Source organism: Elephas maximus, chromosome 1 (genome assembly GCF_024166365.1).
Source record: "Elephas maximus indicus isolate mEleMax1 chromosome 1, mEleMax1 primary haplotype, whole genome shotgun sequence".
In the NCBI taxonomy this organism is placed as follows: Eukaryota; Metazoa; Chordata; class Mammalia; order Proboscidea; family Elephantidae; genus Elephas; species Elephas maximus.
In genome coordinates this window covers 50,317,486-50,338,271 of record NC_064819.1, presented here as the reverse complement: position 1 = coordinate 50,338,271, position 20,786 = coordinate 50,317,486, and the positions used below count along the sequence as shown (strand labels likewise).

Genomic DNA, 20,786 nt, shown 5'->3' with positions numbered 1-20,786 from the left:
ATAAAGCAGTTTGTTTGGAAAAGCGGGGTGTGTAGGACAGTGTTAGAGTCTTTACATCAACACGAACGAGTAAGCTCACCGTGTGTCATTTTTGCTCTTTAGTTGGTTACAGGCATTTGTCAGAAATCATAACAACAGAGAGAAAAAGTGAATGAGCCCACGACTCGTGTGAGTTGTGCAGTTTTTAGTCTTAAAGAATAGAAATATTAGTAGGTAATGCTTTTGAAATTAATATTTTCCATTTTTTAAAAACCTAAGCTGTCTAGCTCAGGTGTGAAAGAAGAGAGATCTCCTTTTATTGAAGGGGAGCAGCTGATATAATGGTGAGAGGGTCAGAAAAGGACAGGAAATCAAGCAATGGGTAGTAGGGAGGGTTTGAACAAAACTTAGTAAGTGGTCACCAAGCTCACACCCAATCAGTGACACTTAAAGGAAGCTTTGAAGTTGTTTTGAGAATCTGAGAGCATAAACAATCTAATTGAAAATAGCATGGCATTCAGCTGTCTTTTAAAAAATGTTTGGAGTGTGTTTTAAAAAATGTTCATGGTGCGTTCATAAACGAGTGAGCTTAGTTTACCGTATCATGGAAATTGGACTCAAGAATTTAAACTTGCTTCCAGATCAGCTTACTTCTAGCAGGTGAGCCAGAAGTCTACTTTGGATTGTCTTTGAATTTCTTATTTGGAATAGGGAGAGAAGGAGGAGGAAGGAAAGTTAGTGTGTGACCACTGGGAGAATTCCATGTTTTATAAATTTCTAGGTAATTGTTAACTGGCTCGTACAGAAGAAGCAAGGCTTGGCTTGGCAGTAAAATGTAGGTGAATGAGCTTGACCCAAGACGTCACAAACTGTCACTGTTGTGTTCCTAGGTGTGGTCATTGTAAGAATCTGGCTCCTACTTGGGAGGAACTCTCTAAAAAGGAATTTCCTGGTTTGGCAGTGGTCAAGATAGCTGAAGTCGACTGCACCGCTGAGCGGAGTATCTGCAGCAGATACTCGGTAGGTATACACAGATGAACACGTTTGTGGCACGTTTATAGTGCCCCAGGTGGCACTGTAATTTGTGGCATGGAGTCAACCAAGATAATTCACACTGCCCTCACCCTTTCAACAAACTGTTTTTTGTTTTCTTTTGAGATTTTTGTTTTTTGGAGGGGCAAAAGAGATGCTCTCCCAAGGCAAAGGCTTTGTTCTTCTCCGTTATTAATTCGTATATACCTTTCAGCAGGCTTTACTTAGCCCTTGTCATCAGGGTATGGGCTGTGTAGTAGACACCCCGAGCATGGAGGATGGGGTGCTTCTGACATGGGCAGTGCTGCTCATTGCCTGAAGAGCCAGCTGGCATGTAGCCCTCATCATAAATATCCCAGTGGCTGGTGTCTTCTGACAAAAGCCAGCCTTCTAAAGTACAGTGGCTATCGAAGAGCATATCAGAACATAAGCTTCTTTCTGAGGGAGCCATGCCCACAAGCTAGGGATGTATTAGAAAATAAGCTTCTGAGGGAGCCATGCCCACAAGCTAGGCCTCTGCTCGGGCTGTTCAACTGTTGCCATTAGTCAGGGCTGTTAGCAGTCTGCAAGCATGTGGGGTAGCCTAGAAGAATTGTAACTTTTCTTTTTGTGTTGTCGTCTTAAACACGTTGGCGGCCAGGAGGTACAAATGGTTAAGTGATTGGCTACTATCTGAAAGGTTAGTGGTTCAAATCCACCCAGAAGCACCTTGGAAGAAAGCCTGGTGATCTACTTCGGAAAGGTCACAGCCAGTGAAAACCGTATGGGGCACAGCTCTACTGTGGTACACACGGGGCTGCTATGAGTTGGAATCCACTTGATGGCGGCTGGTTTTGTGTTGATGAGATGTTACCAATGCACAGTGTAAACTGAAAAGACTGGGAGAGAAAGAGGAGTTTCAGGCATGCCTGATGGCAACTGATGGGTTAAAGTGTACTGCCTCCTCAGAGAATAGATGGAGCACAGACATAGTTTACTTATCAGTAGACCAAAAAAAAAAAAACCCAAACCCATTGACATCAATTCCTATTCACGGTGACCCTATAGGACAGAGTAGAACTGCCTTATTGCTCCATAGGGTTTCCAAGGCTATAATCTTTATGAAATCAGGTTGCCAGGTCTTTTCTCCCTCAGAGTGGCTGATGGGTTTCAACCACCCTTTTGGTCAGTAGCTGAGCACTTAACCATTGTGCCACCAGGGCTCCTTCACTAGTAAACAGTTATTTATGCCTTCAAAGTCTTAAGATAGCCAAAGAGAGAAGTGGGGTGCAGCTGAAAGTGTGGATCCTTTAGAACCTTGCTGCCACTCACCACATGGCACCCAGACCAGCACGGGCATATCCCGGGAGCCTGTCTGAAATGCAGACTCTCAGGCCCACCCTGACCTGCTCAGTGAGAATCGGTATTTTAACAAGCTCCCAGGTATTAGTGGGCAGATTCCAGACTGAGAAGCACTGCTCTGGGATAAAGTCATTCCTTTGACGCTAATCTTCAGTGTAGCTTTGGACTCAAAAATGAATACATAGTCCCAAGGCTTTGATTTTTCATCTATTTGGTACTTTTTTATACATCATCAAAAGTTAACCGGAAAATGTCCCAGCTACAGCTGTAGGAGGTTATCTGGATTTATTTAAGAAGAAATTTGTGTGTATTTTCAATTTTTTTTTTTTTTTTTTTTAAGGTACGAGGCTACCCCACATTGCTGCTTTTCCGAGCAGGAAAGAAAGTCAGTGAACACAGTGGTGGTCGGGACCTTGAGTCTTTGCACTACTTTGTCCTGCGTCAGGCAAAAGATGAATTGTAGGGGCCCAGCAGGACGTTGCCACCTGGCTGCCTCTACCTAGCGCACAAGAGTTAAATCATCCCGATGTTGCCGGGTTTCACAACGGTGGTTCTTTGGAAAGCTGAATGTACTAAACTGGTGGTATCTTCTTTGTGTGTGTGTTTTTCAAGCCAACACACTATAAGGATTCTTTATTAAGTCTCTCTAGTAAACGTGTAACTCATGGTCACTGTGCGAACTAAATATTTTCAGTGGCAATACGTCCCCTTTCTTTCACCTTCTCTTGATGAAATTTAAATGGTTTCCTTTGAGACTAAAATAGAGTTGAGGAAAATCCAACTGCCATAGTATTTTTGGCTCCAGAGCAATTTTGGCGAAAGCATCGTAGTTTTGAACTGCCCACGAGGACGGGAAAGGTGGCCCGTGGCAGTATTGATGCTCCTCTGACCTGAAGGTCATGATTGGCTTATTAATAAAGAGGTTGATCAGTAGCTTGGAACAGATTAGGAAACAAAAACCCACACGTCTGGAAGATACCCTTCACGCTCGCCCACTGCTGGGTTGCTGCCTCTTCTCAGCAGAGGTCAGCCACCAGACAGCAGCAGTACTGTTGACATGTGCCTGAGTTAAGGTAATGCTGATGCCATAATTCCATGTGTGTCTCTTTGTCACATTAGTTATCATTGTTCAAGGGATACCTGTGTCTGTTTCTCATGGGGTGGAAGATTTCATCAGTTAATTACGTTACCACAGAGACGGAGTCCAGGTAGACTTTAAAATGGGATAGTCTGCCATGGAAAATGTGGACATGGGATGTTCCACAAGGCTCCTGCTGACTATTCTACTAACTGATAAAAAAAGACTCTGGCTGTACCTGACACCTGAGGCAACAGGAACAGAGGGACTCTCCCTTGGTCTGGGTGTCCAGGAACCAGGGAGACCTTGTGGCCCTGCAGAGGGCCCTAACTGGAAGCAGTTTCAGACTTTGTTCCTTAAAACACAAGGAGTCCTTTTAGGGACTTGCTGTACACTGTCTGCCTTTGAGAAGGTTGAGCTTAAGACCAAAGACGGAATGGGGCAGGGCTGTCTTCAGTCTTTAGTGCCCTTCTAGCCTGTGCTGTACAGGCTGTTACATTTCTGATGTCACCTGGGAAGTAACCAACTGCAGGATTGAGATCCCTTAGGCTATGTCTCTGTGTTCTTGACCATCAAGTTATTTCCTAAGATAACACCTTGTGTCCCACACCCTTCATCCCCCTCCCACCCACAGGATGACATTGTCGTTTGGCCCAAAGTAACTGGTGTGGTGGGACTCTCAGAAATGAGACCACATATACTGTCTGAGGCAGAAGATCACAGAACAACATGTCTGCTAGCCTCTGCCTTCCAGGAAGCCTTTATTAATCATGGATGGGTCATGGATGTTTTAAAAACCCCAACTTCCTAGAGAAGCACCCAGTTCTCAGGGGGCTTGAGCTTGGCACCATGAGCCTTGTATTAAGAGAAAATCAAAGTGGTACAATTTGTTTACACGATGATACTTTCTAAATAAACTCTTTTTTTAAAAAAGTCTAGTCTTTCCTTAAATGTTACAACAGATATAAAATAGACAATAAATTATAGTTTATATTTACAAAAAAAAGGCTGTAAGTCCAAACAGTTAGAGATTATAAATGCATTATTTAATCAGCTTAGTATGAAATTGATTTCCTAATACATGACTGTGAAAAAGATATTTTAAAAATATTCTAAGATTTACTCTGAGCCTTACTTTTCTGCAGGAGAAAATCGTGGTTTCGGTTCATAAACAGCACGCTGAGCCAAGCCCATTCTTAGAGGGTGGGTGTCCCTTTCTTCCTCTGTGTCCTTTGCTGGTCCTAACCTGGGACATAGCGTGCCGTATAGTAAAAGGCAAAGACCTGTTTTACTGAAACAGATGAGACACTGGAGCTGGCGCTGCGGAAGTTAATGTGCTCCTCAGAGAGCCGTTCCAAAAAGGAGATGCAGCCTTGTCTTCACACGTTACACAGCTCACATGATGGCAACTAAGTGCTTCTTGTCTCAAAGTATGACAGGTCTGCTTTTGGTTCTTATAATTCAGCAAAGGATACAGCAGACAGGAAGATCAGGGCGTGCAGATGATACGATTGGTTTTGAGTGAAAGAGTATATTTTTACCCCGACAAAACTCCCGGCACAAACACATCGCACAGGACCCTGACAAAGGCACTTCCAAACAGCCCTGGTTGCGGCCCTGGCTGCTGACCCGACGTGAAGTTAGCCTTTCTGGGAATGAAAGCTATGGATAGAGGCATTTCCGTCAATTTCTGTCATCTGTAAAGTCTTCCTTTGGCAGACTCTATGAACTGGCTTATGAAGTCAACCTAGAATAGCTTTACTCCTTTAAGGTTATTTTCCCTGTTTACTCACAAATACCACAAACAGCTTGATCTAAAAGTAAAACTAATTTTGGTGGGCATTTCCTGGGAAAACCCTTTGAAGTTACGCTACTGTAGTTAACCGACATACAGACATTCAAGCTCAGCTTCCTACAAACCAGCTTCTCATGTTATTTACCAAGGGAGCAAATGACTAGCAAAGTCCTTGAAAGTCTTCCTTGGGCAGTAAGGCACCGGCAGGTGAGTGATTCAAAGTCCCATTCCTTTCTCCCACACTCCTGTGTGTTTTTAAGGCAGACGTAATCCAGGAATCTGAGGCAGAATCCCCAGCAGCTAGCTTCCAGTCAGTGACATCCACAAGCTCTTACCACCATGTTCCTGTACTTTTTCAGGATGACATTGGAGTTGTCATCAAAATAGAGAACCGAGATGGCGTTTAGTTTGGTTGGCGCACAGCATGGTTTGGGGACATACTCGGGATTCATAAGGTGGACCTGTTCCAAGACAGAAGACAGAAGATAGTACTGTGAGCTCCCTGTGGTCTCAGATGACCTCTACTCCCAAAGTTCAGTATCCCCACGAGCTCACCAGGGTCTGAACGATGGCATGATTCGTTGCGTTCATGTGTGCATTGAGGGGGAAGGAGCATTCTCCATCACAGTAATTGGCAGCATAGCCCTTGGGTGCAATTATCCAGTCCTTCATTTAAAGCAAAAGGAAGCAAACAGAAAACTGAATTACATGCACTGATTATATCGTCTCATCCACACTGGACAGGTAAGGAAACAGACCTGGGGAAGTATATGTTTTTTCCAAGGTGACATTCAAGTGGCAAAGCCAGGGTTTGAACCTGGTCTGACTCTCGAGCCCTGGCTCGCTCAGAAGGCACACCCCACCTCCAGCTGCTCCACACCTGTGTGCCTGAAAGCATGCAGGTGACCAGCTTCTTGTACTTGAATCTAAAGGAGTAGCTCCAGGAGGCCACAGTACTGGCATCATGATGCCACCTGCACACTGAAGCTATGTTCCATTGCTCATCACCTGTAATTAAGTTGGCTTCCTTCCTTACAGACTGGTGGTGGCACTCAGGTTTGGGGCAAGACATTTCTGCTCTTCTGGACAGTTTGGGTGGCCCAATTTGTAGCCACTGGAGAATGGAGCCATTACGTCAGATTTTTCCAACTCTCTCAAAATAGATTAAAAAATGTGTAAGTGCCTAAATAAATATATGGGCTTTTAAAGAATGAGGGAAGAGTATGGTAAACTGGGGCTACTGACTTGGAAGGATCACAACAGGGCTTGGGGCACCCTGGAAAGGGGCTGGCTGGGTATACAGGTGGGCTAGGCCTTCCTTAGTCTGACCCCCAGGGCTGAGCACTGTAAGGGCTCAGAAGTGCCTTCATTAAGGACTCAGCCCTGAAGCTCTCAGTCTTTGATGGTGGCTGCCGCCATTTGATAAGACTCACCTGCCATCCCAGGTCCTGGAAGCTCACGTAGAGCTCATGCTTTCTGCAGGCCGTTCTCAGCTCACTGCTGTTGTAATCTGTTAGAGAGCAAAAGATGGCTCCATTAACTCCTCTGTTCATTCCTTCATTGAAGGGTTTACGTGGAGTGTTTGCTGTGTGCCAGGCACTGTACTGGGCTCCAGGGACAGGTGAGAACAAGGCTGCTGCAAGGCTCGTATTTTGTCACTATGACCACTGTGTTGTCAGTGCCGGGCCCACTGGTGCCCAGCACCTAGTGCTGACATGAATGGAGTCCTTCATTGTGAACCCTACTGAGTGACAATGTGCTGGGCCCGTGGGGGATGTGCCAGGACACCCAGAACCCCAAGGCTCCTGATTTGGAAGATGTCACTTCACGTGAAACAGACCACTGTACCAAAATTTGATAAATCTCAAAAGGGGACAGTCTTGAAGCTGCATAGGTGTTTCAAAGATAGCTGCTGGACCAGGACAGTATGCTGAAGGAAGCACGATGGATGCAGCAGAACAAGGAATTGGGTGAGAGAGAGACCTGCGCAGGAACCAAGATCGCTGGCACTGTCCATCCTTCAGTCTTATGCTGGTGTTGAGCTATTATACCTGCTCTACAGCAATGACTTCTAAGCCAGGAGTCCCCAGGCAGAAGCTTCTGTACCCGCGTTATGCAATACAGGAGTGAGCAGCCTGGCTTAACCTAATCACTGTGACCAGATTTGCTGAGGTGGGTTGGAGCAGCTATTATATGGCATGCCCTCTGCTAGGAACCACAGGAAACAGGGAGGCAAGGTAGACAGGGCTTCTCTCCTCCAAAAACTTAGTACCCATTCCTGTGTACAAACAACCAAAATATGAATGCTTATATGGGCAAGGGCCCTAGGAAAAGAACATTTAGGGTTCAGAGGAAGGGAGAGTTCAGGGGGAGCCAGAGGAAAAGGCAGTAACCCTGGAGTGAGTTTAATGACCAGATTTAAGGTTGTGTAAAGAGGGTCAGCGAAAGAGAGGAAGACTCTCAACAAGATGGATTGACACAGTGGTTGCCACAACAGGCTCAAGCATAACAATGATTGTGAGGATGGCACAGGACTGGGCAGTGTTTTGTTCTGTCATACGTAGGGTCGCTATAAGTTGGAACCGACTCGGTGGCACCTAACAACAAAGAGGAGTCAGACTAGGAATAAAGGCTGGTGATCTACTTCTGAAAATTAGCCAGTGAAAACCCTATGGATCACAAGAGAATATTGTCCAGTATAGCACTGGAATATGAGCCCCTTAGGTTGGAAGGCACTCAAAATACACAGTGGCCTCAACAATGGATTCAAGCATACCAATGTTAGGTTGCCACGAGTCGGAGCAGACCCCAGAACAACTAACAGCAGCAAAGAGGAGTCAGGTGAGAAAAAGTTGGAGAAATAAATGGCCTAGGATGCCAGCCAAAATGATTTGTACTTTCTAGCAGAAGCACAAAGATAGCCCTTGGAGGTTTTTGAGCCACAGTGACATGTTCAAAACTGTGATTGTAAAGGATTAATCTGGTAGTGATGCTTGACAGCTCCAGAGAGGGAAGAGAAATGAAAGGTGAGGAAAACACTTTGGAAACAGGTTCTAAATCTAAAACGAACTTTGGTGGATACAAGAACCTTGAGTCATGTGCATGTTACTGCTCTACCTTTCAATCGCTTGAGCCAAGAAACTACCTCACTGTTCAAAGCCTGTTTGAATCAGGTTTTCAGGACTTCCCGGCCCTGAGGCAGGAGACAGCAGAGCAGATGTTAGGTTTTGTAAGAGAACTGGACGAACAGTACCAGTTCAGCCCAGTCAGCTATGTGGGAGAAGAGACAGGCCCCCTTTCTGAGGTGGTCTGCTGATTCTAAAGGTATTCATTCCTCCCACCGGCCTACCTCACCTCACGGAACCACTTGGCTAGGACTGCAGGTTCCCTGGAAGAGGCAAATGCAAAGCCAGACTGTAGGAAAATTTTCATAACTTAGGGCACCGAAAACAAACTACCACCACCACAGAACAAGAAAAACAACTTCACAACAAAAAAGAAACAGAAATGTACTATCCTGAGAGGACAGTGAGAAGGCAAGAGACAGGACACCCAGGACCCCAGGGATGCGGGCAAGTCTCTGAAAGAGGTTAGAAATAAGAATGACTAAAATAATGGAAGAGATTTAAAAAAAAAAAAAAAAAAAGGAATAGAAATCATAAAGGAAGACCATTATGGAAAAAGAACAGATAGATTTGAAAAAGAACCACAGAGAACTTTATAAAAACTATAATCATGGGAAATAAAAATTAAGTGGATTAGTTAAACATCAGATTAGACATAACTGAAGAGAGAGTTAAAGAACTGAACAATGTATTTGAAGAAAACTCTCAAAATACAGCACAGAATCAAATGGCCAGAAAATATGACTTACTCTCTTTACAGATAGGAAAGACAGAATGAAAAAGTCCAACATACTTCTAATGGGAATTTCAGAAGACAGTAATGGGAAAAAAATATTTGAAGATTTACTGGCTGGGAATTTTCTAGAACTGAAGAGAGGCAAACAGCTTTGGGCTGAAAAGCCATGAGTCCTAAGCAGGATACAGAAATTCACATCTGGCCACATCTGGTGACACTAGGATATCAAATGCATAAATTCTTAAAAGCAACCAGAGGTGAAAAGAAAATTACCTACAAAGGAACACAATGTAGATGAATAGCGGACTTCTTAACAAAAATGAATAACAAAAAGTTAATGCCATAAAATATCATCAACGTAGCATTCCATACCCAGCTGTAGTGGATATTGTTTTAAGTACCCAACATCCAGTAACACTTCTCATTTTGGGGAATTCCTAGATAGGTGGGAATATATAACTTGAGGGAGTGACTCAAAGGTGACATCAAGAATGAGGGGCATGGTAGCGAGGGTCCTGAGTGATAGCCCAGTGATGACATCCAAAGCAGACGCTAGCTGGGCCTCGATTTCCTGAGCTTGGCTCTCCGGCGAGTTCCCTGATACCCTTTATTACATTAATGACTTTCCACTTAAGTTAATTATAGTCTGCTTCCACTGTATGCAATCAAGAGCCCTGACCAATAGTTGGGGGATATGGAGTGCACAGCAGGAATGGGTCACTATTTCATATGAGGCTGACCAGCCCGTCTCTCCATTAAGGTATCGCTTAAGCAGATGACACCTGGAAGAAATTATAGAGCAAGTCATGAGGCTACCTGTGGGGAGAATATTCTGTACAGTGGGAATGACAAAAGCAAAGGCTCTGAGGAAGGAGCCTGCATGGCATACTCAAGGAACGGTCTGCTATGTGTTTACTAAAACCTACTTCCTCGTCCACATTGTCCACTACGGTTAGGTGTGGCCACGGGACTGCGTTCTCCCCAACCGTGGGGAGAAGGGAGATGCAGAGACGTAAGTAACTAAGGCATGGCAGGTAGGGTGCGTGCCCTGGGCGCTACTTGAGGAGGGTGCTAACAAGCAGTCTCTATTGGCCATCACCATTTCCATCACCAGCTGTGAGAGATCATTCAGCAATTTAACACTAATTGCCATAAGCACTATTTTCATAGATAGGCCCCTGGGAGATGTGTCACTTCCGTGTGAAGACCACAAGGTCCTGGCCTCTTTTCCTTCTGGAAGTTGTCCTGTGTTAGGTGAGAAAGCATATGACCGCCTACTTTGTCTCAGCCTGGGATTTTTCCACTCCAAATTCATTTTGCCAGAGCTCTTCCAAAGTAAGCTTCCTCAAAATACCTTTTCTGTGCTGGGGCCACAACCCTCCCCAAGTCAAGCCTGGAGACACTGGCATTGACGTCCATGGGCAGCTTCCCTTCCAAGGCCAGGCAACGTGAGCAGGGACTATCTCTTTTCTTTTATTGTTTCCAGGAGCTTGTATTACACAGATCTCAGTGTAAGAAATGTCAGACAACTGTTATGTTTGCTTTAAAAGCTCATCAGGTGCCAGAGCCAAGTCCTGACATTTTTGAGCGCCCCCTGGATTTCGAGTTTCTCTTTAGGCTGGAAAGAACCACGATGACGCTGTGGATGGGGCCTTTTTTATATCTTCACCAATAAGTTCCATTTGTGAACTTGCTGCTAATTTGACCCTCTCATTGCTCCACAAAGAGAACTCTCTCTGTAAGAACAGCTATTTCTTTTAGAGCCAGACACTGGCATTTTTGTTGTTAATAAGGATGGGGCCAGAGAGGAAAGGGAGGAATTCACCTCTCCTGTTTCCCTTCCTCCAGATAATCTCAGGCCTTGTTTATGTTTCCTTATAGCTCCGTGTTCAGTGCTGGCGAGGAACAGGTAAATATCTGTGGAGGTCAGTGCTCCTAAGAATACTCGTGTCTGCTTTCAGGTGTCAGGATCCTGGCTTCTGTGGTGTAATTACACTGCCATGCCTTTTTTTTTTTTTTTGGAGGGATTGACGGATTTCAGAAAAACATCTCTCCTCCCAGCCCTGCATTTGTTTAGATAACTGGTCTGCATGGGGCCAGTGAAAATTTATGCAATTAATACTTAACGGGAACACATCCACTCAGTGGGATAAAGGGAGGTAAACAGCTTTGCTCAAAGGGGTCTGCTGGGCAGGGCAGAGAGAGGAAGTCAGGGAGCTGGAGCGAGGCCCAACCCCCAGAGCATCAGCCCCAAGGCTGAAGAGCCATCCCCAAGGGCAGTGACCCTCAGACTGGACCGGTGGCCTGCTTGTGCCGGGCCAGGAGAGTCCTTGGGTGCTCATTTAAAGTGCCAATTCCTGAGCCCATCCCAGACCCGGTGGAGCAGCACCCTAGGTCGGTCTGTGAACACGGAAATCATGACATCACCTTCTCTCGCAACAAGACTACCCTGTTCAGATGGAGAGTCTGTCTTTGTACACTAGGGACTCCCCAGGATGTCGCAGCTGTGCTAAAGGCCCAGTCTTGGTCCCAGGAGAAATTTTTTGAAAGTTGAACATAGGAAGTGAAATCTGATCATCCAGTCATTCCACGTGAGTGTGGAGGCCAGGGCCAGTGGTCACCCCCCAGGACAAGGAGCCAAGGAACACCTGGCACTACTGACAAGGAGGAAACTCACTTGGCCCTGACCCTCATTTGAACTTTCACCCTCCGGAACTGTGAGAAAATAGATTTCTGTTCTTCAAAGCCACCCCTTTTGGTATTTCCGTTATGGTGGCTCTAGGAAAGCAAAGCAGTGATGCATAGGCCTGCCTGGCACTGAGGCCATGGAGTCTCATGGTCAGAGCCCTGGATGAGAAAGAAGTGGCCCAGTAGTGGCCTGGACTTTCAGGGATGCCATGCTGCCCACCTGGAGGGCACCATGTGTGCGGGGGCTGCAGACATGGTGTGAGTCAGGTGCTACAGTGATCTGGTCACCCCTAGAGAGTGGAGACACTAAAGGAGCTCACAAGCAGTGTGGAAGGGCAGCAGCCAAACTAAAGCCCAGGGCCCAGCGGTGCCGCAGCCCCACCCCTGTCCTTCCCCTACACCAGCAGAGGATGAGAGAGAAACAGCAAAAGGAATGGAGAGGGGAGAAAAGGCCCAGAGAAACCACCAGGTGAGAGGGGAGGCAGCCCCCCTCCTTTGTGAGGGCTCCTCGCCATGGTCGCTGGCCCCCCGCCGCCCACCAGCTGCAGGCCCTCCACATGCACACGCACACAGCTAGGAAAATACCAGAGCAGCGGGAGCTCAGACCCACTCTGTGCTTCTCAGCTCTTCTGAGCTCAGGCCACAGACTCTTCCCAAAGAAAAAGTGCTTTTTAGAGAGAACAATTCTTTACTTTTATTTCCCTTCTCTCCTAGAATGAAAAGGGCAAGGACAAAGGAGTGGCTGTTAAAATGGCCCCTCTGTCTTCATTTGGCCTGGCCGTGCTTCCCCTCCCTGCAGGCCTTGTGGGCCCAGCCTTACCCAGAACACAGCCCTGGCTCCCGTTCTCCCGCTGCAGCATCAATGCCAGGATTGAGGAACACACGGGCTGCCCCAGCTCCTTGTGTCACAGACAATACGGGGGCAAGGTGAGCACGCTAGGATTCTGATTTCTGGTGTCAGCAATCCTATAAAGCATTAGGGGAGGATGGCTTGGTTTTCAGAGTCTAGATTTTGTTTATGATCAGGAATGGTTAGCCTGAGAGGCAGTGGTGAGGTGGTATTATTGCTCCAGGATTGTAAGATCGCATAGACTCCATTTAATCGGTAGGGTGAGACGGGGAGAGGGGAAGTTGGCCTCTTCTCGGCCTTTTTTCTTTAATATAAAAGGGTATGCAGCTAATGATCTTAAAAACAGACAAAGGATTTCTTAAAGACCAAGCCATAAGACTTCCTGTGCTCCACGCACTCTCTCTGCCACTTCCTGTGCTGACTTTCCTGGCCCCCAGGGCCCTTGGGAGTTGGTAATAGTTGGTGAATTATGAAGGCATCTTGCAGCACTTATTTATGCCTCCTTATTATTGCCTCAAGGAGCCCTGGTGGTAAGTGGTTAAGCACTCAGCTGGTAACCAAAAGGTCAGCGGTTTGAACCCACCACTCTGCGGTAAAGATCCGGCAGTCTGCTTTTGTAAAGATTCAAGCCTTGGAAACCCAATGGAGCAGTTCCACTCTGTCCTATAGGGTTGCTCTGAGTCACAATCAACTTGATGGCAAAGGGTTTGTTTTTTTGGTTTGGTCCCTGGGTGGTGCAAATGGTTTGCACTTGACTACTAGCCGCAGCACCACGGAAGGAAGGTGTGGCACTCTGCTTTTGTAAAGATTACAGCCAAGAAAATCTGAAGGAACGGTTCTATTCTGTAACACATGGGGTTGCCACGAGTTGGAATTGACTTGACGACACCTGGTTTATTATTGCCTTTTAGCATTGCTGGCCATTAGCATATTTACAGGAGTGAACCTAGGAGTAGGGTAGAAGGTAGCTTCCCAGTCTGTTTTAGTCCTTGGTAACTATTACCCTAAATGGAATAACAGTGAAGAGGAGTTAAGTATTATAAAAATAGAGTTTGAAATGATTCTGTTTGTTCAATCACCAATGCCATTTCTATCCTCCAGAGCTGTGGAGAAATAAGAATTCATTTCATGTAGAAAGCCCTGAACAAGCCTCTACGTCTTAACTAAGACATCTGAAAGCCAAGCTGCAAGCCCTAAAACTTTAATTTAAGGTCAAAACAGCATATTAAGATTTCCAGCTCCTTTGAAGAACAATAGACTGGCAATTCTCAGTCCTTACCCATAACCCTTCTTCCCCAGCTTTGCTGTATGTCTATGGTGGTCAACCTAGACAGGTTAGGTAGGCTGAGTCCATGGAAATTAATGAGGAACTAGTGCGGACACCTACGAACTAAAGGGCTACATAAACATTGGTCAGGAAGAAGGAGATACCCTAGTCTGTCGACTGGAGTTCCTTGCAATCTACAGCAACAGATTTCATAGTCAGAAGAAACTACCCAAACAATTATTTGGCAAGAGATGAATTCTGGTTACCTTCCTTATGCTAGAAATATATCAGATGGTCCTGACTGGAAAGTTCAAGGGATAGAAAATATGAACAACCATTAGGTCAACGGTATAACTAAATGTGCCAGAACCACATTTTTTCTGGGTCCCCAAAGACACATATTTGGGTGGATTGGAGAGAGATGGGAGAACTTCTCCAAGAAATGCTAACAGTTAGCATTTGAAGCAATGAAGGACTCACTCTAAAGGACAGACAGGGTCTGGTGGCTTGCTGGTCCATAGAGGGATGGCAGAGCTGGGTGGTGGCAAGATAAAATACCAAGAATAAAAGAGACCTTATAGGTCATCTTAATCAAATCTTACAGAAACTATTAAAAGTGGCAGAAAATACTTCCAAACCATCAACTGCCAAATCAAAGAACAACTGTAAATCACAATGTTGGTGGCCAGTTGGCTGACATGGCAAACAACCTCAGACTCCCCAGCTAACTTGAAACCACACTAACTGCCCCCTCCCAAAGATGCCTTGAAAAGATCCTGGGAATTAGCTATACAGATCAGTATCTAGAAACACTGGGATGGAACCACTCTTCAAAGGCCATTTGTACACAGCCCTTGTAATGGCCTGGCCAGGTGGTATCACGGTCCCCCAGAAGACAAAACAATGGACCCCAAGAGAAAGACACTATGAAAGCAGACAAGTGGCAGCAAGTAGAAAGAGACTACCAAATGAGAGTTAAAGAACCCAAGGGCAGGCTGGAACAAGATCGGTAGGCTGGTAAGAAACAGAGGCTAAAACACAATTGGCAGATTCTACTAGAATCCCCAACAGGCTGCATAGTACAGCTTGGACTAGAACTAGCAAACCATGTGTAAAAACAATAAATGATCCTGTCCCAATACTATCCAAGCCCACTGGAGAAGTGCAGCACAGCCAGCATCCATCACTCATCCGGAACAGACAGCTGCAGAGAAGCAAGAGCAAGGGAGGACCGTCCAGGAGACTTGACCCAGCCTCACTGTCCAGGGCATTTGTTTTGGAGAGTCCAGCTTGAAAGCAAAGTGCAGATGTTAGTGTAGGCTTTGGTGGGCTGTGGGGAGGAGGTGGGCGGGAGTGCTTGGCCTTTGCCTTGTTGTGGACTAGTCCTGCAGGCTCAGGCATAAACAGCTCACTACCAAAAATAGCCGCATACTTCCCTGCCATGTTTCACCCTGATGACAGGCGATTTGATGAATTACGTTAACTTCTCTTAATCCAGATGCAGGACAATCTCTGGTGGGTTCCAGGGCAGAGATGTTCATTTGCTGGCAGCAGGTTGTGAAAGAAGGGGGCAGCAGAGGCCAACTAATCTCTGCCTTCCACCTTCCCGAAGATTTACAAGGAGAAAGCCCTGCCTGGAGTCACACCAGACCCCACAGCTCTTCTGTCACAGCAGCATCTGGCCCCCAGGGGCCTGGAGGGAGGGCTGAACCCAGACGGCCTATTCCTCTGGGTGCACGCCATTCTTCTGGATACGTTTCCTGGGCAGCAATCTCTTCTATGCACATCCGCTCTCATGAACAGTAAGCGTAAATAAGGAAGCAAGAGCCAAGTACATAAAGTAGCACTACACTGGGCCCAGAGTCCCTGGGTGGTGCAAATGGTTAAGGTGCTCGGCTGCTAACCGAAAGGTTGGAGGTTCAGGTCTACCCAGATGCACCTCGGAAGAAAGGCCTGGCAATCTACTTCCAAAAAATCAGCCATTGAAAACCCTATAAAGCACAGTTCTACTCTGACACACGTAGGGTTGCTAGAAGTTGAAGGCAACTGGACGGCAACTATGTTCTGGACGGTGGGCCTAATATGAGCAATTTCTTAGCTGAGCTTTGAGGGGGAAGGGGTCTTTGAACACAGAGAGAAGGAGGCAGTATCCTTTGTACCTAATTGCCTGGGGGTCTGGGCTTCTGAATATGTGAGACCAGAGGCGTTTGTCAGGAAGCGTTTTGCCCTAGCACTGCTGACAGGAGTGAAGCAAATTGGGAAGCAGAGGGTAGAGCGGCGCAGGATGAGGGAGTAGACCAAGAAAAAAACAGACACGCTTGCATCTTACTACAAATGAGATCAACTTTCATATTTGTATTTAATTTAAACTCATCAAATTGGAGAAAAGTTGAAAGGAACTTGGAAAAGCATCATTGGGTGACATTGTTAAAGCCAAATATCAAGGGCAACATGTTTTCTCAATTAAAAAAAAAATTGGTGTGTGTGTGTGCGGGGGGGATGTGGAATAAATCAAGTGAAGTTTTAATTTTAAAAACCAATCAGCATTTCAAGAGATGCCTCCGTGTCTGAGAGCCCAGTCCCCAAACTGACCGCAGGTCATTAATGAATTCAGCCTGGCTCTGGAAGACGTCATCATCACACCCTGTAGGAAGACGTGGAGATTGCTAACTCTGTTCAGCAGGCTTCCTCGGCAGTGAAGAAAGGCAGCAGGCACCTCTCCTTTTTCCTCTCCTCTTTTTTTAAACCCAAGCCTGCCTGTTTCTGGTGGTAAGGGCAGGCACACCCTTGCTGTGTGGGGCTGCTAAGAAACACCAGGATGACAAGAAGCAAAATGTGACATCACACTGGGTGGTGGGCCCTCAGCTTCTGCATCCAAGTTGCTGGTAAAAGCAATGACTTACGAAGTCAGAACCTAATATGAAGATGCTTCTCCCCCAGGAAAGTTTGGGCACTTTAGGGAAGTGTGTTTACTCTTTCTGGCCACTGAAAACGACATTTAGAAATATTCACCAGTAACCTGGAAGAATCCAGACGTCCTCTAGAACTATTTTACTTTGTTTCCAGGGATCCTAACATAGGCCCTGAGAATCTACTTCCTACAATTGGATAAAACTAATATTTGAGTGCTATTATGCATATTGCTAGGATGCTGAACAGGTTTCAGTGGAGCTTCCAGACTAAGATGGACTTGGAAGAAAGGTCTGGCTACCTACTTCCAAAGGTCAGTCAGTGAAAACCCTATGGATCCCAACAGTCCAATCCCATTGTGCATGGGGTTGTCATGAGTAGGGGTCTTACTTGATGGCAGCTTAACAACAACATAAACCAGATTAAGGGCTTTTCATTTAGTCTCAACAAATCTACAATGTACTAGTTACGCACTCCCACTTTACAGATGGGTAAACTGAAGCTGAAACAGCTAAGGCGGCTTGTCCAAGGTCATATGGCTAGGAACAAAGGAAGCATGTTTTCTGACTGCAAATTCCACTGCTCTTCAACTTCATGCATGATTTCTAGGCTATTTCAACAGTCAAAGGGAACCTAAAACTCACGAGCTCTGGCTTTAGAGTAAGACACATCTGGGTTTAAATCCAATACTTACTAGAAATGTGAGTTGGCTGTCAGGAGGGAACACCTACTCCCCTTTCCTTTGTGTTTCAATGAATGGCCTTAATGCCATCTGTCATGGATTGAATTGTGTCCCCCCAAAATATGTGTCAACTTGGTTAGGCCATGATTCCCAGTATTGTGTGGTTGTCCTCCATTTTGTAATTGTAATTTTATGTTAAAAAGGATTAGGGTGGGATTGTAACACCCTTACTAAGGTCACATCCCTGATCCAATGTAAAGGGAATTTCTCTGAGGTGTGGCCTGCACCACCTTTTATCTCTTAAGAGATAAAAAGTAAGCGGAAGCAAGCAGAGTTGGGGACCTCATACTACCAAGAAAGAAGCACCAGGAGCAGAGCATGTTCTTTGTACCTGGGGTCCCTAAGCAGAGAAGCTCCTAGTCCAGGGGAAGATTGATGAGAAGGACCTTCCTCCAGAGTGGATAGAGAAAGACTTCCCCTCCTTGGAGCTGACGCCCTGAATTTGGACTTTTAGCCTATTTTACTGTAAAGAAATAAATTTCTCTCTGCTAAAGCCATCCACTCGTGGTATCTTTGTTATAGCAGCACTAGATGACTAAGACACCACCTCCTAAAAAAGGCATAGTATTGGAGGGGACATTTCAAAGGGCACTGAACTGCAACTTTGGCAGTGGGGGCTGTTTCCTCTCTTGTCCTTTTTTTTTTTTTTTATTGTGGTAAAATGTATATGCTGGGTCTAGGCCAGGTGTCCTGTGACTGGTTGAGTTAGACAGGACTGTGGAATCCCCAAGTCTAAGCCAGTAGTTGTCAACCCCCTGCTAGGCTCTACCTCAGACCAACAGAATCAGAATCTCCAGGGCTGGGGTGAGTATGATGAAGGCTGAGAGGCCCTGGAAGGGGGGCGGGGGAGTGATAAGAGGCCCCTCAGCATTTCCCAAACCATCTTTACCAACATTTAAGCTGATCCTATATTTTTATTTTCTTTTTCTCTGGAGGTCTACTTTCAATCGATTAAAAATTTGGAGACGACGAGATGATTAACAATTTTCCCACTTTGGGCAATTACATAACCCCCTGAGCCTCAGTTTTCTCATTTATCAAAAGGAGATATTGGGAGTGCAGGTTTTAGTGAGAACAGATGCCCAGTATAGTGTCCAACACACACACACACACACAAACCCATTGCCGTCGAGTCGATTCCGACTCATAGCAACCCTATAGGACTGGGTAGAACTGCCCCATAGAGTTTTCAAGGAGTGTCTGGTGGATTCAAACTGCCGACCTTTTGGTTAGCAGCCATAGCTCTTAACCACTGTGCCAGCAGGGTTTCCATCCAACACACAGCACGTGTTTATGTGGTAACTTAGTCAGAATCAGTGGCTCTCCAAAACTGCCCCCACTGAATGGCAGAACACATTCCTACAGTCTCTTTAATTCCAGAAAACAGCCAAAACTTCACTGTGACTCCATTTATTATTTTCATCATCAAACTGGCATGTACCTAAAGATAGCAACATGTACAGATAATAGAGACCTAAGAGAGCCTTTTATAGCTGTCATTTCTTTGTGGGCATGCTTGGTTTTTGCTTGCTTTGAATAAATAGCTCCCTCTTCCTCTGGTAACAGAATGCCTGTTTTCCTTTGGGGAACCTCCTTTCCCAAGTCTATATGGGTGGAATGGGGCTGACTCTATTCCTCAGCTCTGGGGGTGAGCACATACATATGCCTGGCTAATCAGAGTATTTTGCCCCTGACAGTGAGCTCCAAGGTAGGCAGCTCACCCAAGCCAAGCCATCCAGAATCATCTTCTGGCTTTTTTCCAAGGCTACCACAAAAGAGGTGGTCTCCTTCTGAGGCTGCAGCTGTTAAGGGTGATAAAATCCTGGGACTACTGACTGCCCGCCTTACCACCATGTGGAGACAATCTTTCCCGGGATGCAGCCAGCAAAAGGAAATAGAAAGAGTAAAAAACAGAGACTCCCAATATCACCTGAGTCCCTGGATCTAGCCATGCCTAAAGCTAGAACCCTTAAACTTCCCAGTTAAGTGAGCCAATTAAATCCGTCACAGAGGGTTGTCTGAGTGGACTTTCTGTCACTTCACCCAAGAGCACAAACACAAGTCCATCCTACACAAATGCACAAAGTGTGTTTGTACATCACGAGATCCCAGCCATAATGCAACTAGAAGAAAATCTAGTTGCTTTCAGGATCTTGATGTGAATGCAGAAAGAGGTGGAGAAATCTAGCCAAACAAATGACAACTTTCTACATACACAGACTCTCAGGATGTCTGCAGCCTGCAGACTCCACCTTCAGGTGACAGACGTTCAGTTCTGATGGCCCTGGGCACACATCTGGATAAGCACTGACTGTGAAGACACACTGTCATGTATACTACATATTCTAGTTGCCACTGAGTTGACTCCGACTCATGGCTACCCTGACCCCGTCTGTGTCAGTGTAGGTCTGTGCTCCATAGGGTTATCAATGGCTGATTTTTTGGAAGTTGATCTCCAGGCCTTTGTTCTGAGGTATGGAACCTCCAACCTTTCAGTTAGCAATCGAGTACATTGACCATTTGCACCCAGGGACTCCATACTACGTGCACAGGCCTTTTTATTTGCCGTGCAGAAGCTGGTCAACATCTGCAATCATCAGCATGTCACTGGTTTTCACGGAGGCCAAAAGGTCATGGCACAGGTGCCACCAAGGCTTCCCAGAGAAACCGGCTCCCCCGAACCTACCTGAGGCACTGGAGACCCGGGACACGTCCTGGGACTGGGTGGAGCGGTTTCGGCTCTGCTGTCGGCGCCGGCTGGAGGCTGACCGCGTGGTGCGGACGTGGACCTCGCTCACTTTGAAGAAGGCCACCATGAAAGGCTGCTTGTCGTATGAGCCGTCTCTGCCCACCAGGCCAGCTGCTCGCGGGCTGACGCTGAGACCTTTAATGCAAACCCAGTTACACCTGATTTAGTTGTCACAACTTCACTTTTGCAGCTACACAGCTAAGTGGTCTTCCTAGCCTCCAGGTGCTATCGCAGAATGAGAACTGGGGAAGAGCATCCACACTGTTTAATCCTGATGGCTTCTTCTGGATGGACAAAGTCAAACACATTTTCCAAAGTTAGGTGGATCAAGTGAAGGAGGGGTTTGAACTCCCAGGTCTCCCATTTCTGATAATCTTACTTATCCTTTCTTCTTTCTCGTACATAATCTTCCCAACAAGTGAGGCTACTGTACCAGCAGTGTTGGCACAGTCTGAGCCCATGAGGGTCAGGGACTGGCAGCTAGAGCTGCTGAG

General features: G+C 46.1%; 2 protein-coding genes across 2 annotated transcripts in view; one reads left to right on the top strand and one right to left on the bottom strand.

Moving 5' to 3' along the window:
• TXNDC5 (thioredoxin domain containing 5) overlaps positions 1-4,284 on the top strand; it is a 31,906-nt gene extending 27,622 nt beyond the window's left edge. The window contains exons 9-10 of the mRNA XM_049883220.1: positions 870-999; positions 2,693-4,284. Of these exons, the coding sequence (XP_049739177.1) occupies positions 870-999; positions 2,693-2,815 (253 nt within the window). The 3' untranslated portion in view covers positions 2,816-4,284. The remainder of the gene's footprint in view (positions 1-869; positions 1,000-2,692) is intronic.
• Positions 4,285-4,430: 146 nt separating this feature from the next.
• Positions 4,431-20,786, bottom strand: part of BMP6 (bone morphogenetic protein 6) — a 214,835-nt gene continuing 198,479 nt past the window's right edge. The window contains exons 4-7 of the mRNA XM_049883208.1: positions 20,230-20,427; positions 6,659-6,735; positions 5,781-5,891; positions 4,431-5,686 (exon numbers count right to left, since the gene is read on the bottom strand). Coding sequence (XP_049739165.1) covers positions 5,537-5,686; positions 5,781-5,891; positions 6,659-6,735; positions 20,230-20,427 — 536 coding nt within the window. The 3' untranslated portion in view covers positions 4,431-5,536. The remainder of the gene's footprint in view (positions 5,687-5,780; positions 5,892-6,658; positions 6,736-20,229; positions 20,428-20,786) is intronic.